At 39.1% G+C, this 15,389-nt stretch overlaps 1 protein-coding gene across 1 annotated transcript; it reads left to right on the plus strand.

Moving 5' to 3' along the window:
- Positions 1-11,816: 11,816 nt before the first annotated feature.
- On the plus strand, positions 11,817-15,051 carry LOC142550610 (uncharacterized). The gene is made up of 3 exons (XM_075659684.1): positions 11,817-12,465; positions 13,309-14,251; positions 14,303-15,051. Exons 2-3 carry the CDS (start codon positions 13,309-13,311, stop codon positions 15,049-15,051), a joined length of 1,692 nt encoding a protein of 563 aa, XP_075515799.1. The 5' UTR covers positions 11,817-12,465.
- Positions 15,052-15,389: the final 338 nt, after the last annotated feature.

Below are 15,389 nucleotides of genomic sequence, written 5' to 3' on the forward strand. Positions count from 1 at the left end.
ATGTTACTTTGTGGGATATCCAAAGAATTCGGTTGGATACTACTTCTATCATCCCAAAGAAACAAAGGTGTTTGTTTCTAGGAATGCAACCTTTTTGGAAAAGGAATTTCTATTGGATAGAAAAGGCGAGATGATAGAACTCGAAGAGGTTCGAGAGACACCCACCATTATAGAACCCACACCCGAAGAGCCAAGAGAGGAGATACAAGCTCCTAGAAGATCCGAGAGAGTCTCGAGACCACCTATGAGGTATGGTCTGCTTCTTGAAGAGGGCCATGATGAGCCTTACCATGGATGTGATCCAAGGACCTTCAAGGAAGCGTTTATCTGATGCCGATTCATCCAAGTGGCTTGAAGCAATGGAATCTGAGATGAATTCCATGCATTCGAACCAAGTGTGGAATCTCGTGGATCCACCTGAGGGAATTGTTCCCATGGGGTGTAAATGGATTTACAAGAGGAAACTTGGGGCGGATGGGAAGGTATTGACCTTCAAGACGCGATTGGTGGCAAAAGGATATACTCAAAGACAAGGAGTTGACTTTGAGGAAACCTTTTCTCCAGTTGCAATGTTCAAGTCTATAATGATATTGCTAGCCATAGCTGCATAGTATGACTATGAGATATGGCAGATGGATGTCAAGACAGCCTTTCTTAATGGGGATATTAAGAAAGAGATTTACATGTCTCAACCTGAAGGGTTTACATCTGTCGGAAGTGAGCATATGGTATGCAAACTTCAGAGATCTATTTATGGTCAAAAGCAGGCATCTAGGAGTTGGAACCTCAGATTCGACAGTACAATCAAAGAGTTTGGTTTTACTAAGAATCCTGAGGAACCCTGTGTGTATAAGAAGGTCAGTGGGAGTGCTGTGACATTCCTTGTGCTTTATGTTGATGACATTCTACTCATTGGGAATGATGTAGGAATGTTGCAATCAACTAAGATATGGTTAGCGAGTAAGTTATCGATGCAGGACTTGGGTGAGGCATCTTTTGTATTGGGAATACAGATCTATAGAGATAGATCAAGAAGATTGCATGGTATCACCCAGTCCACATACATCGATACCATCGGGAAGAGGTTCTCGATGGATGAGTCTAAGAGAGGACATCTACCAATGTGTCATGGCGTGTCCCTATCCAAGTCTATGTCTCCCAAGACTGATGCAGAGATAGCGGCGATGACAAGCATTCCTTATGCTTCTGCGATTGGTACCATCATGTATGGGATGATATCTACACGTCCTGACGTGGTTTTCGCACTAAGTGTAATGAGTAGATATCAATCGAACCCTGGTCTTCCACATTGGAAAGCTGTGAAAGACATCCTCAAGTATTTGAGAAGGACCAATAAGTTGTTCTTGGTCTATGGGGATGGAGAACTTAAATTGGAAGGCTATACCGACTCTAGCTTCCAAAGCGATATCGATGACTCGAAGTCAACCTCTGGGTTCGTATTCATGCTCAATGGTGCTGCTGTCTCTTGAAAGAGTTCCAAGCAAGACAGTACTGCTGATTCCACCACTGAGGCCGAATACATTGCTGCATCAGATGCAGAAAAAGGAGGCTGTTTGGATAAGGAATTTCGTCCAAGAGTTGGGCGTCATTCTTAATAGAGTTGCTCCTGTCCCGGTGTTGTATGACAACACGGGAGCTATAGCTCAAGCAAAGGAGCGAAGGTCTCATCAGAAATCTAAAAACGTATTGAGAAAGTACCACATCCTCCGAGAGATTGTGGAAAGAGGAGATGTCTCAATGACAAAGTCGGCTCCGCAGATAATGTTGCTGATCCACTAACTAAGCCTTTACCTGGACTTATGGGTAGTTGGCTCTAGTGCAAGTGGGAGATTGTTAGAGTAGGTGCCCGTCGAGCCAAGTGTTGGCCGAGTGTTCACAATGAAACTCTATGTATAAACAATCTTTATTTTAATAATATTTGAAATTATTATTGGCACATCTTTATCTGAATACCCATGCTAGTTGCATAGATAATGTAGAACCCGTAGCTTGGACTACGTATAAGCCATGCATAATTCTAGTATTTTAAATTAAAATGATTTTATTGCATGAGTATTTAAATTTAATTATTTTATGCAGTGGTTTAATTTTTATCATTTCAGTTATTTTCAGCGAGGCCGGACTGGAGTTGGAGTTTTGAGATAGAATTTAAGATTCAGAAATCAGTGCCGGAATTTATTTTAGCTAGCAAGTAAGTTCATTTAAGTTAAAAAGGAGGTTTGAGGATTTAATTATTTACTTGAGGTGAGTAGGAAATAAGTTCACTTAAGTTCCAATAATTAAAGGATTAATTCACTAAATTAATTAAAGGATTAGTGAGGCTTTTAAGGGTTATAAATTTACTAGTTAGAAAAGAATTCCCCTCCATTTATTTGTGAGAATTTCGGCCCCTAGTGGATTGTGTATTGCCTTGCCAACTCATCATCTTGGACCCATTCATTGTCATTTTTTTTATGATAATCTTTTTAATTACTAATCAACCTTAATTAAATTATTAGTAAGCAATATCCTAGTCTAAATATTCATGGACAATCGGCCATGCAACTCCAAGAAGACTTGTTCAAACAAATTTAAAATTTGAATGAGAGGTAGACTTGGTCTTGCATTTTAAATCCCTTTATTAGTGGATCTTCCCCCTCACCTTTCCAACCATCATTCTCCTCTCCCTAATCTCAAAATTCAGAGTGAAATTGAGAAGAAAAACCGTGGGTTCCATAGCTAGGAAGATAGGAGAAAATCGAGTAAGAAGCAAGGTAGAATAGAAAGCGTTCCACCTCCTCCGCGCCGGATCGTCTCGTTCTTTCGTTTTCTTTCAAAACGAAACCAGGCATGCATATATTCTTCCTTGACTCTTCAATCAATTCCTATTATCATTATTTTTACATTTCATGATCATCACTTTCATGCTAAAACCGAAATATACCAACAATTTTCGGAAAATGAAACATGCAGATTTTTCGGCCCTCCCTTTTCAAGCTTCACGGTTTTCTTTTGTGGTTTCAGGTATTGGTTCGATTCCAGGCTCCCAAGGCTGCTCCTAGGCATGTGCTAGGACATGTTAGGATCACATTTGTCCATTGGTTTGAGTCCCATGCTAGCCGTAATCAAGAAGAGGAAAGCAACCTCCAATTAGGTGTCCACATGAGTTTCGAAAATTCGGTTTTTGCTGTCAAGGGGAAAGGATCTGATCTTGGCTGCCCTAAGGGCCTATGGCCATGGTTAGATCACTTCCCTAGCATGTCTATGACGTGGATAAGTCACCCTTTTGGTGGCTTGGTCCATGGTGAATCGGTTTTTAATTAAAACACTAGAACAGCCCAGCACCCCCTTCGGCTTCTCCCTTTGTGCAGCATGTGTGGTTCGGTTTTGGTGGTTTGGTGTGGATCTTGGTTGGCCTATGGCCTATAGCCACGGTTCATACCATGCCCCTAGATGTCTAGATCGTGTCATGGTCAATCAAATGGCCATTGGAACGATTAGTGACATCCAAACAAAAGCAATGCATCCTACGTGCAGAATTTGTTCTCGGTTGGAATGTTTAGTTGTTTGCTGGTGTGGTTCGAATTGTGGCTGGCCTAGGGCCCTTAGCCATGGTTCAAATCATTCCTTGGGATGTTGGTAAGAGGTTTTGGTTGGTGGTTCAAGCCCCAATGGCCATTATCCTCGCAAACGACGCAAGCAAACCAAGCACAGTTGCTGTATTTTTGGACAGCAACTTGCTGTGTCGGTTCGGTGGCTCGTTCGAGTTCTCGGTTGGCTTTTAGCCTATGGCCTTGGACTGCAAAGTGCCTCATTGAGTTTGGAAAGTCATGTTTTTGGCCGTTTGTCATTCGGATCATTTTTGAAGTCGTACGAGAATTTACGGTGCGATGTGCCAAATTGACTCTCGAAAGAGCGTTTCATGTTTTGGCCTCCATTCACCTAGATTTTGGCCCTCACCATTTTTGGAGCATTATTTTATCATTTTAGGCATATTTTAATCATGACTACATGATGTTTTAGTGTTGGTTCGGGTTGGTTCGGAGTCATGATTAAATACGAAGTCATTAGGCGCATTTGTCTCAGTTTTTGGTTTTTAATTGCATGGTTTGGTCAAGTAAAATCTATTGCATATTTTTCATGGCATATTTAGGTTGCAGCGAGCCTGGGAGTGATCCAATCCATTCAGTAAAATATTTACAGGATATTTAATTCAGTTATTTAATTATATTACGTGCAAAAATAATAATTTTGAGATTTATGCGATATGGCTTGTGGTCACTTTACTATCATGATTAAATCCGGTCGCCAGTTACCGGTCCGGTCGTCAGTTACCGGTTATGAGAGCATTACTAAGTCCTGTCGCCAGTTACAGGCCCGATCGCCAGTTACCGGTCAGTTCAGTTGTTTCACCCAGTACTATGGCCGTGGTCTGATCAGACGTACATTACTAAGTCCTGTCGCCAGTTACAGGCCCGGTCGCCAGTTACCGGTCAGTTCAGTTCAGGGACCACATGCGTAGACCATAATCTCTCCAGAAAATTATTACAGGCTATTTCAGTACAGGGCTCCAAGGAGCAAACATTTTCACTATGATTTTCAGTTCAGTTATGCACGTATTATAATTAATCATGACACGACATTTTTTACGTTATGCCTCATGACATGATATTTTCACTTGCATGCAAGCTTATTATTTATTTACTTACTTGCTATTTACGATATATGCATGTTGAGTCTTTAGACTCACTAGACTTGATTGTTGTAGGTACTGATGATTTCGGGACCGAGGACGGGGACCAGTGAGCAGGCTCGAGTCGGCAGTAATAGGACCCGAGGAACTCAGTTCAGCATTTATTATTATTTTATGGCTCAAACATTTTAATTATCGTTGGACAAACCTTTTTCTGTTATTTCGAAAATGTTAATTTCTTCCGCTGTCACTTTGAACATCAAACTTTATTTATCAATTCAGTTATGAATGAGGCAATTTTAATTATTTAAAAGAAAAATTTTAAATTTCCCGTAAATTTCCAAGTAAGGATTTTTAGGCCTCGACAGATAAAGCCCTTAAACATACACATAGTAGAAAGAATATGAGATGCTCATATGATGAGTATCATGAAACTCATATTTGGAATATTGTATATTCTAAACAGTTCCTAGTCGATTCAGCCGCCGCTAAGAAGGATATAGGCCGCTCGAGTTCGAGACCAGTATCTGCGATGTGAGTACCATGTTTCATTGGTAGAGGACATTATGATGTCCGAGCATGCAGATAGGTGCTCCTGGTAGAGTGCACTGAACAACCCTCCATAAAGGACTTTCCAAGTGGTTCTCACTTATCGAGTGGAAACGTCCTGGTTTATGGTTGTATACCATTAGTCCTTATGACCTAGGACAACATTGAGACTCTATGTGCTAGAATTACACTTTGACTTGTTTACCGACTCTTTAGGGGTCATCAGGTGGCAAGATTGGGTGTTTTGTCGAAACATATAGGAGTCGATGCATTGTAGTCGGGGATTCACAGCTTACCTTCGGGTATGGATATCCTATGTGTATGTAGTATGAAATCTCTGATCAGAGTATGGTGGTAATTATGAAAGGGGTTTCATAGATTACACCATCGATGCAACTACAACATGACACATATTATGGATTCATTGACAACTCTCGATAAACCAATGGTTGTCGAATCGGTCGGGATATATGAGTTGAAGGGACCGTACTGTACGCTAACCATAATTAAATGGTTCTTGCAGGCACTATCATTTGATACCTAGGGAATCATGTAAGCGATGCTGCTAGGCGTTTAACATGGTTGGTTGGGTACTATCATACTTGAGTTCTGACGTTCTTGTTATCAAGGAGTTGATAAGTAAGAATGGAGCAATTGGGGTATGCTCGTATAAGGACATGTTTAGTTCGAATCACATGGAGATGTGAACCCACGGCTAGTTGTATCAATGAACCATTGAGGGCCACACAAGTACTAGCTTTCTAGATCCCATTGAGAAGTAAAATAGTTCAAAGTGTTGAACGGCTTATAAATGAGTTTATAGGCGTAAAGAAAAATAGAAGTATGACTTCTATGAGAGAAATGTAACTTTTAATTTATGAATGTGTTCCTAAATTAAAAGCTGGCCAAGTAAATAATGTATTTGAAAATTTTAATTTTCATAAACTTTATTATGGACTAAATTAAATTAATTCAAGTGTTGAATTAATTAAACACTAGTGGGCCTAGTAAAGTCCAAATAATTAAATTAATTCAAGTGTTGGATTAATTAAACAATATTGTGCCTTGTAGAGCCCAATTAGAAATAATTATTAAACTAGTGGGCTTGAGTAAAATCAAGTAAACTTTAAATGGGCTCAAATGTGTTTGAGAAATTTAAAATATAAAGCCCATGGGCCTTGTAATTGTTACAAGCCTAAATAGATTTGCATGCATGGGAGGTGAAAGGTTGGGAGACAACTTTTTCTATAATCAAGGCTTGGGATGCAAAAAGGGTTTAATTTTTCCCACTACCAAGAAAAGTCTTCCCTTCCCTCCTACATATGTGTGATGGCCGAAACTAAGGGGATATTATTCTCTCAAATTTTTCTCTCATTTTGTTCTTCAATTTGTTGGAGAAAACACTCTCTTCTCTTTGAAAAATCTTCTTATTTTTCTAGTGCAAAATAAGAAGGGTTCTAGCTAGTTAGTGGTGGGCTTGATTTTAAAGGAAATGAGGAAGCTTGTAGATCAACTCATCCATTCAAGAGCTAAGGTGTTTACACCTTAGTTGGAGCCATCATCAACCTCAAGAGGTTGATAGGTAACTATTTCTCAACACCCTATGTATGACAAAGGTGTTTTTTGTATTTGGTACACCCTAGTACATGGTGGCCGAAATTTTTCTTCTTGAAAAATAATTTTTGAACTTCCGTTGCGCTTTCGGTCACCTAAAATCGATCCCTTTCACTTGATGATGTAGTGACAGGTATCTGTTCTTCTATGATTTTATTCCATATGTATTGGGAAATTCTCGTACATCTTATACATGAGTCTGTATGAATTGCATTGACATATGCTTTATTCTGTTGGGTCTTCATGTACTGTAGTGTCGATTGGTTTTATTATTGGGGGAACGATTGATATCAATAAATTTTGTAAATATCGTATACTACAGTGAGATGAGAATGAGACTGAGTCAACTTGTATTGTACTGGTGTGTATCTGATTATGAATGCATTATTGATATTAATATGCTAACAAGTACAGAGCTATTATAGATTCTTGCCAGGAGATGGTAAGATTCAGACCTGAAATAGCCAAAGAATAAATGATATACGGTAAGGATTCTCGATTTTTAATTCCTTTGATTCCATTAGTATCATGATTCGATGATTATCGAAAGAAATGGAGTTATTCCTTATACATTCAGTGATTACTGAAATTGAGTATACCAAGAGCTGAGTTGCCAGTAGCAGGGAAATTTCTAGTCTTTTCAGATAAAATTTCAGGTTTGCTTTATATCAGGAAGAGTGATTTCAGCCTTGAATTGATACCAGGACCTGGTTTGTTTTAGAATTCCGTAAAGAATGATAGTGATTGAATTGAAAGACTTGAAATGTCAGTTAGAAGATTTACTGCATGAGAGTTAGAGTTACATCTGGTTATGTGTTTCTCTATAAAATGTTTCCGTTCTGTTTATAAATTGATAAATCCTGTGCTCAGAAGTGTTCTGAGGAGTTTATGCTCGTGTTATCTATGATATTTTGATATATTCGCAGCGTATGATTGATTGAATCAAACATTTGAAATTTGTATTGAATATTTTGAGAACTGAGATGGTTGTATACAAAATTGTTCAAATATGAATCTTTATTACAACAGAGGGTACTAAGAGTCTATGATATCTGAAGATAGTATATTGACTGATTGTAGCACAGTTGAGACCGCGATCTGTGGCTGAGAATGGCATTGAAAATGGCAGAACTTCAGAAATGTCAGAAATGTGAGAAATTGTGTTCTATGTGTTTATTAGATTGGTATAAGTGATTGATATGGCGAATCTAATCCGATATTACTATCAATCTGAATCCGTGTTTGATGCCGATCGTTATGAACCGTTGAGATTATATACAGTTCAAGCAGAATCAGAGCTGATTTTGAAATATACTGCAGATCAGAAGTTTGATCAGACTAGTCAGAACTTGATTTCGATACTCTGAAGCGAACGTCGATCAGAATATCAGGTAGGTAATACTGTTATATATATATGCATAACCGACATGTTTGTGTCGAATATGCGACTTTGAAATGATAGTAACCGACCAGAAGCACACAGTAGTTGATTCCGTATTCTTTCTGGTAGCAGCAAAGGTATGATAATTCGAAAAGACAGTTTGATATAAATAGATGAGATCAATTGTAACAGAATTTGTACTGAATTGTATGAATTACTGACAGATGAAGACAGAAAATTAGAAACCAGGAAAGTGGTTAAATAGATTATCAATTCTTGAATAGAAATGGAAGTACATTTCTATGAATTTCGTGACGAAACTATCGAAATCTTTCTATGACGGTGATATGATGTGATTATTATTCAACGATTGTTCAAATCTGCATATGTTATATTGTACAGGATGACGTATAGATATGATCAGACGACTTAGATGTATATCAAGAGAAGGGGTCAGACTGTATTAAATACCCGAGTTACTCATATCAGGCTATGATTCTCGTTTGATCTTGTACTTTTGACAGAATATATAACATGATCTTTCATCTATCGTCTCTAGATAAATGGATAGTTGGAGCGAACTATCCTTATACTAGAAGATATCCAGGAACTGGAGTGCTGGATTTTAGCACTAGTTGACACGATTTATTATCACTTAGGAATAATGGTACCATAATAGCTATCAGATGAATATCAAAATAGCTTTAGTTGAGGTATTGTACAGTGAGAACTACAGATTTCTTTTGTACGGGGATGGTATCGTGATGATAGTTGAGATTGGATCTGATAGGATCTGGAATCTGATAGTGAAAATAAAACTGATTCAGAAGCAAATGAAGATCGCTCGCAAATAGGATATGAAATAAGCCAACGTCGGATGATGACTGTTGGTATTTGAGGCCGAAGACTGAATATATCCTTGAATATGATTAACAGATGATGATATTGATTTACTATGGAGTTGTTGATTGGTATATACGGATGTTGTATAACCAATAGTTGTGATTGATTCTACCACAAGTTATTTCGAATAGGATTATGATACTATACTTCTTGAATGACTCATCCAGTCTGGAATCAGAATCAGTATAAGAAAGATAATTTAGAATGAAGATTATTCTGCTGTTGAAAGTGTAATAGAGTAGTTAGAATATTGAAGAAACTATTGGGAAGACAGAATCCAAGATGAGACAGAGATTTCAGAAATGTTTCAATGAGGTGAGCTTTCTGTTGGTTTCTGTACCTAAGATTTCGAGGACGAAATCGTATCTTAGGAGGGGAGAAATGTAATGCCCGAGAATTTGATTATTGTAATCTGAGATGATTTATTGATTATGAATTGATGTGATTATAGTCGGGCCATTCCGAGATAAGATTTGGACTAAGTACATGAAAGCATAAAAATTGGGTCGAGAGTTACGCGCCCGGGCGGAACTTTATTTCCGCCCGAGCGCGAGACGTGCAATTGGAAAAATAAGCCACTTGGCTTGGGCATGCACGAGATATATATATTCATTTAGACAATTCATTTCTTCAGATGATAGAGAAATGAACGGAGAAAAGCTTTAGGAGGGTTAAAGAAAATCCTTACGCATTTAGATTTCAATCCGTCTGTCTGATTTTGAATCCGACTTCAGTACTGTGTTCCTATCGACGCAGGCTACCACAAGATGTAAGTTTTGTTATGTTTAGATATGATTTGAAATTATGATATTGTCAGAATTGAATAGGAAGCATATATGGTGTTTCTGATACAGTAGACATCGTATAATTGAAGTCAGACTAAAGAACAGACTGTTTCTGTAATTGTTATGATTTTCGGAATCGATTTGACTGAAATTCGATATCAGATTTGTATTGTCGTTGGAATTATGAGTTATATCGATAGTGATTATGAGTTCTGGTATTATATCTGTTATATTGGGACTGACGGGGTTATCGAGACTGTATTATTATGCCGTCGAAACATCAGTTGATTGATATGGATCAGATTCGGTATTGCTTTAGATTGTATTGTGGTACCGTATGTTGATTAACATTGATCAGAGTGTATTTTGATTTGAGTATTAATCAGAACAGGTTCTGAATTCAGTTATATATTAATATTGTGTCTGTTCGGTATTGTTATTACCAAATTGAGAATGGACAGAGTTGAATTCAGGACTTCGTCTTCGTTAGAGCGAGAAGATAAAGGTATAAATGAATGTTGAGTTAGGATTGCACAACTCGAGTGAGGTTTGACTCGAGTTTCCCTAAATCACATACTTTATTTTATTGCATTGATATTTGCAATGAATGAATTGATATGCTTGTGTTATTGATTATAGACAGCAGGTATTAGACGAGGGATCTTGTGACAGAAGTACCTGATAGTGGCGGGATCACCACGGGCACATTGCACGATGTCACAAGATAGGATATTAGTGAAAATGCCAAAGTCTGTGACGGTTAGGTCAAGACACTGGATGCTTGGTTATATCGAGTAAATAGAATTGGAGTTTCTTTTATTACGGAATTCGATATAGGAACACCACATCTGGAAACCGGGATCCCTAGACTAGGAACGAGTCTAGTCTAAGTCTGAAAGTCACTGATGGGGATTTAATGATTGATGTTGCTTTTTATTCATAGATTGATATGGATTTATGTTCCCGATTATGGTACATGTTTAGAATATGATTTGTTTTTGATATGGAGACATGTTTCGAATTATGATGCATGCTCTGAATATTTGATTTATGTTTCTGAATTTGATATAGGTTATGAATGTCGGTTATATGCTTTTATATGGTTTATATGATAGCATGTATACATGATTTATACTGAGAATGTAATTCTCACCGGAGTTATCCGGCTGTTGTCTTGTTTGTATGTGTGCATGGCAACAGGTGGGCTAGAATCAGGGTCAAGAGGAGAAAGAAGCTGGACTAGATAGCGTGGAGATCCGGGTTCAAAAGTAAACTAGGAATCACCACTTGATATATATTAGTCGAACCTAGTTGAATCATTGTGGGAAATACAAGATTTGTACTTTTATGTATAATATGTATTTCAGATTGATTTATCTTACGTTTCCGCATTGTATTTGAAAAAAAAAAATTTAGACCCTATTTATTATAATTGATTGAATAATTCCTAAGAATGATTAAAATTGGAATTAGCGTTCGGGTCCCCACAACATTCTAATTATTTATTTTAAAAGAAAATTATTAGTTTTCTAAAAATCAATTTTCCAAAATATAAATTGAACCAATTTTCAAAAATATCAATTTTGCCCAAAAATTTGAAAAAATCAGAAAATTGCACTCTAGGTCCAAACAATTCAAGCCCGTCATTCAGAACGCTTCCCGAGACGATCCCGAGCAGCCGCCCTCGCTGACCTCCCGCTGCGCGAACGTTTCGGGCAGTGGCGGCAGCCTGTGCGCGCAGCGTGCGGACGATCCGCCGCTGCGCGCGCCGCGTGCGGACGTTCCGCACGCCGCGCGTGCGCATCGGCGCAGCGTGCCTGCCCGCCGTGCGCGCGCAGCTGCGCCGCGCGATAGCTTGTCGTATGAGTCGTATGCGCTCAGAGTATCCACATTTGTTTTGAGTTGTATTTTTTTCAGTTATATTGTACTTCAGTTTTGATTTCGAGGAATAAATCTTTGTAAAGATAGGAGGATGTAATGACCTGAATCCTTGTTTTGAATTAAGTATTAATTAAGAGATAATTAATGAGTTGTTAATTAAGTATTATTAAGGAATTGATAAATCGGGATTAAGTTGTTGGTATCCACTGAATTTTAAATGTATAACCCGATCTACTTCAGATTTCATTATCTCGAGAAATCCAACTAGACCAATGAGATTCTGACACGTGGCAGATAAGATTGATTCGTATTTCTGAAATAGTGCGGATGCAGCCTATAAATGGAAGCCGAATTCTTTTGTTTCCTTCACCGCATTCTTCAGAGAGAGTTCTAGTTATATTAGGTTTTCTAGCTAGTTTCTAGGGCACTTTGGTGTCGGGAAGTTTCGGAGCTAGTGTCGACTCGAGGGGGGGTCGGTGATCTGAGATCGACACATCATCAGCGGGCTGACGACGGACGCAGATATAATCCTAAAGCCTTAAATAGTGATTTAAGGATCATTAGGGAGAACTTGTAGCATGTTTGATCTGGTTTGATAGTGATTTCATTATGTTGGTATTGTCTAGGTTCAGAGCTTTCTGTCAGATTGTTTTAGTGAGGTACGTGATGTAGTGACTGATATATACAAGCGTAGTATACACACTTATATGCTGCATATTTATCTGTTGCATGATACATGTTTTACTGCTTTGGCATATTATGCATGACACATCATGTTGAGACTGATATCTTTTGAGATATACCTCGTTTGTTGGGGCCGCTCAGCCCTATTATGTATTGTGGACGATGGGGCATCGAGAGCTACAGTGTCCGATGGGACCGGGGTCCGATGACCTTGACATTGCAGGTCCACGTCTTGATGATGAGTGTGGGTGCCAAAACATGCCTAGGGCAGATCAGAGACTACACACTCAGGCGCCTCTAGACGGAGCATGAGATTCTTGACTTGATCCTTGATATGCGAGCATATTGCATTTTGCATGCATCATATCATTTTGTATACTCGTACATTCTCGTATTGGGCGATTGTCGCTCACGTCCTTGTTTTCATCTTGGGCACCCCATTCCACGGGGCAGGTCTTAGGTTGGACTGTTCGGACGACCAGGGCAGTGGCTAGAGCAGTTGGGTTTTCGGTGGTGATCCAGTGGAGGTTTTCTGTGGTTTATCGTTTTCTCTTTCAGAATTATGTTTTCGTTATGGTTGTAATAATGTTTAAAACTGATGTTATTGCTCTATTTTCGTTTGGGTTGTAAGATGATTAAGTAATTGGTTTCCGCTGTTTAATTGTTGTTATTAAGTTTTAATGTTGTATATTATTAGTCTGTTTAGTAGTGGCTCAGGTAAGGGCGCTACATTTGGTGGTATCAGAGCATACAAAGATATTTGGGACATTAGTAATTCTGTTTTGAGGATTTAAAGGTTGATTTTCGTTTCCTTTCAGATGTCCGGAGATGGAAGCAGTCACGGAAGTGTGGGACATGGCCGTTATGGCGACGATGAGGCTGGCCGAGAACATTGTCGTAGAGATCGTGACGGAAGGCGTCACCGAGATCATGATGAAAGGAGACGTAAGAACCGTGTCAACATTATGGATTTCATGAAGATTAAACCTCCTCCGTTCAACGGAGATGAGAATGCTGATGTTGCTGAAGCTTGGGTCGATATCATGGAGCAGTGTTTTCAAGTGCTGAACTATGACGAGCATGAGAAGATGGAGGTAGCCGATTTCATGATTCAAGGAAAAGCTCGGAAATGGTGGAAACCTGTTTCTGCTATTCTAGTTCAGCAGCATGGGCAGATTCGTTGGGAACATTTCCGTCAGGCCTTCATCAATCATCACTTTTCGCCAGCTATTCGTCAGGCGAAGGAGATGGATTTGTTGACCATTAAGCAAGGAGATTCGAACATTGAGGATTATCGGAAGCGTTTTACGGATCTGTTGCCGTATGCTCCTCACATCAGTGAGAATTCTGCAGCAAAATATTCTCACTTTTTGAATGGTTTGAACCAGGAGATTTTTGATCGGGTTTTTGTTTGTGGTGATCCTACTTCATACGAAGGATTAGTGAATCGTTGTCGTCAAGACGGGATCAGTATTGCTAGGAAAAAGGCTATGCAAGCTAGCAAAAGTTCTAGTTCGTTGGGACCAAGGGGTCAGTCTTTCAAGAAGTCTGCATCTTCTTCTTCTTCTGGTTCTAGAGGGGTGCACAGCTTTGGTAGGAAAAAGATGCAATGTGGCCACTGCGGAGGTAATCACCCGACGGAGAATTGCCGAAGAACAACAGGTGCATGTTTCAATTGTGGTGGTTTTGGTCACATGAAGAGGGATTGCCCTAATTTGGAGAATCAGAGTGGAGGCGGAGGTTCTATGACCGGGTCTTATAGTGGAAAATAATCTGAGGCCACTGTGCAACAGAAGCGTTTTCCTGCTCAAGGTTCTCATCGTGGAGGAATATCGCAAGGATCTCAGCAACTCCCACGAGTTCAGGGGCAAGTGTTTGCCTTGAACCAAGAAAAAGCTGAGGAGCATAACGAGAGAGTCATTGCATGTAATTTTCTTTTATGTGGTATTCCTGCATATGTATTGATTGACACTGGGGCATCGCATTCATTTATAGCATCAATGTTTGTTAAGAAGCATAAACTACCCGATGTGTCATTAGATGTTTTGTTGTCGGTGTCTACGCCGATGGGACAAGAGGTTTTAGCTAAGCGACTTGTAGTAGACTATTTGCTAGAGTTTGAGGGAAAATACTTGTCTGCCAATTTGATGATATTGGCTATGGAAGATTTCGATTGTATTATGGGAATCGAACTATTGAATAAGTATAGAGCGACTGTAGATTGTTATCAACATCTCGTTCAGTTTCGTCCAGAAGGAGACGATAATTGGTTCTTCTTCGGTGTGGGAGCTCGACCTCCAATGCCAGTAGTGTCTGCTGTAAAGGCACAGCGGGCTTTAGCGAAAGGAGGAGAAGGATACCTCATTTATGCTGTTGATGTAGCGAAGGATGTAATCGACGTGAAGAACATTCCAGTTGTCGATGAATTTCCTTTTGTTTTCCCCGATGAAATTCCTGGATTTCCTTCAGATAGGGAAGTGGAAGCGGAGATAGAGTTGGTACCAGGAACTGCACCTATCTCCAGAGCTCCTTATAGATTGGCACCAACAGAGATGAAATAGTTGAAACAACAGTTACAAGATCTTCTTGACAAGGGGTACATTAGACCCAGTATGTCTCCTTGGTGATACGAATCCTCGTACGAATGAAAAGCAAACACGATTATTGAAATCGAGCCCTCAATTCAATAACGAACAAGAATCGATTAAGTTGTCCCGATCTTTTGAAACAAGTAACGATTTGTGATATTCACCTCTAAGCGATTATAATTTAGCAACAAATATCAACGATAATAACAATCGAATTTCAAACGAACCTTCAAAGAACTTGTTTTGACAATCCGTGCGAAAAACAATCGACAAACGCCACAAAGATACAATCTTTGATAAGTTTGATTTTT

The sequence above is a fragment of the Primulina tabacum genome, chromosome 7, assembly GCF_025594145.1.
Source record: "Primulina tabacum isolate GXHZ01 chromosome 7, ASM2559414v2, whole genome shotgun sequence".
Lineage (NCBI taxonomy): Eukaryota > Viridiplantae > Streptophyta > Magnoliopsida > Lamiales > Gesneriaceae > Primulina > Primulina tabacum.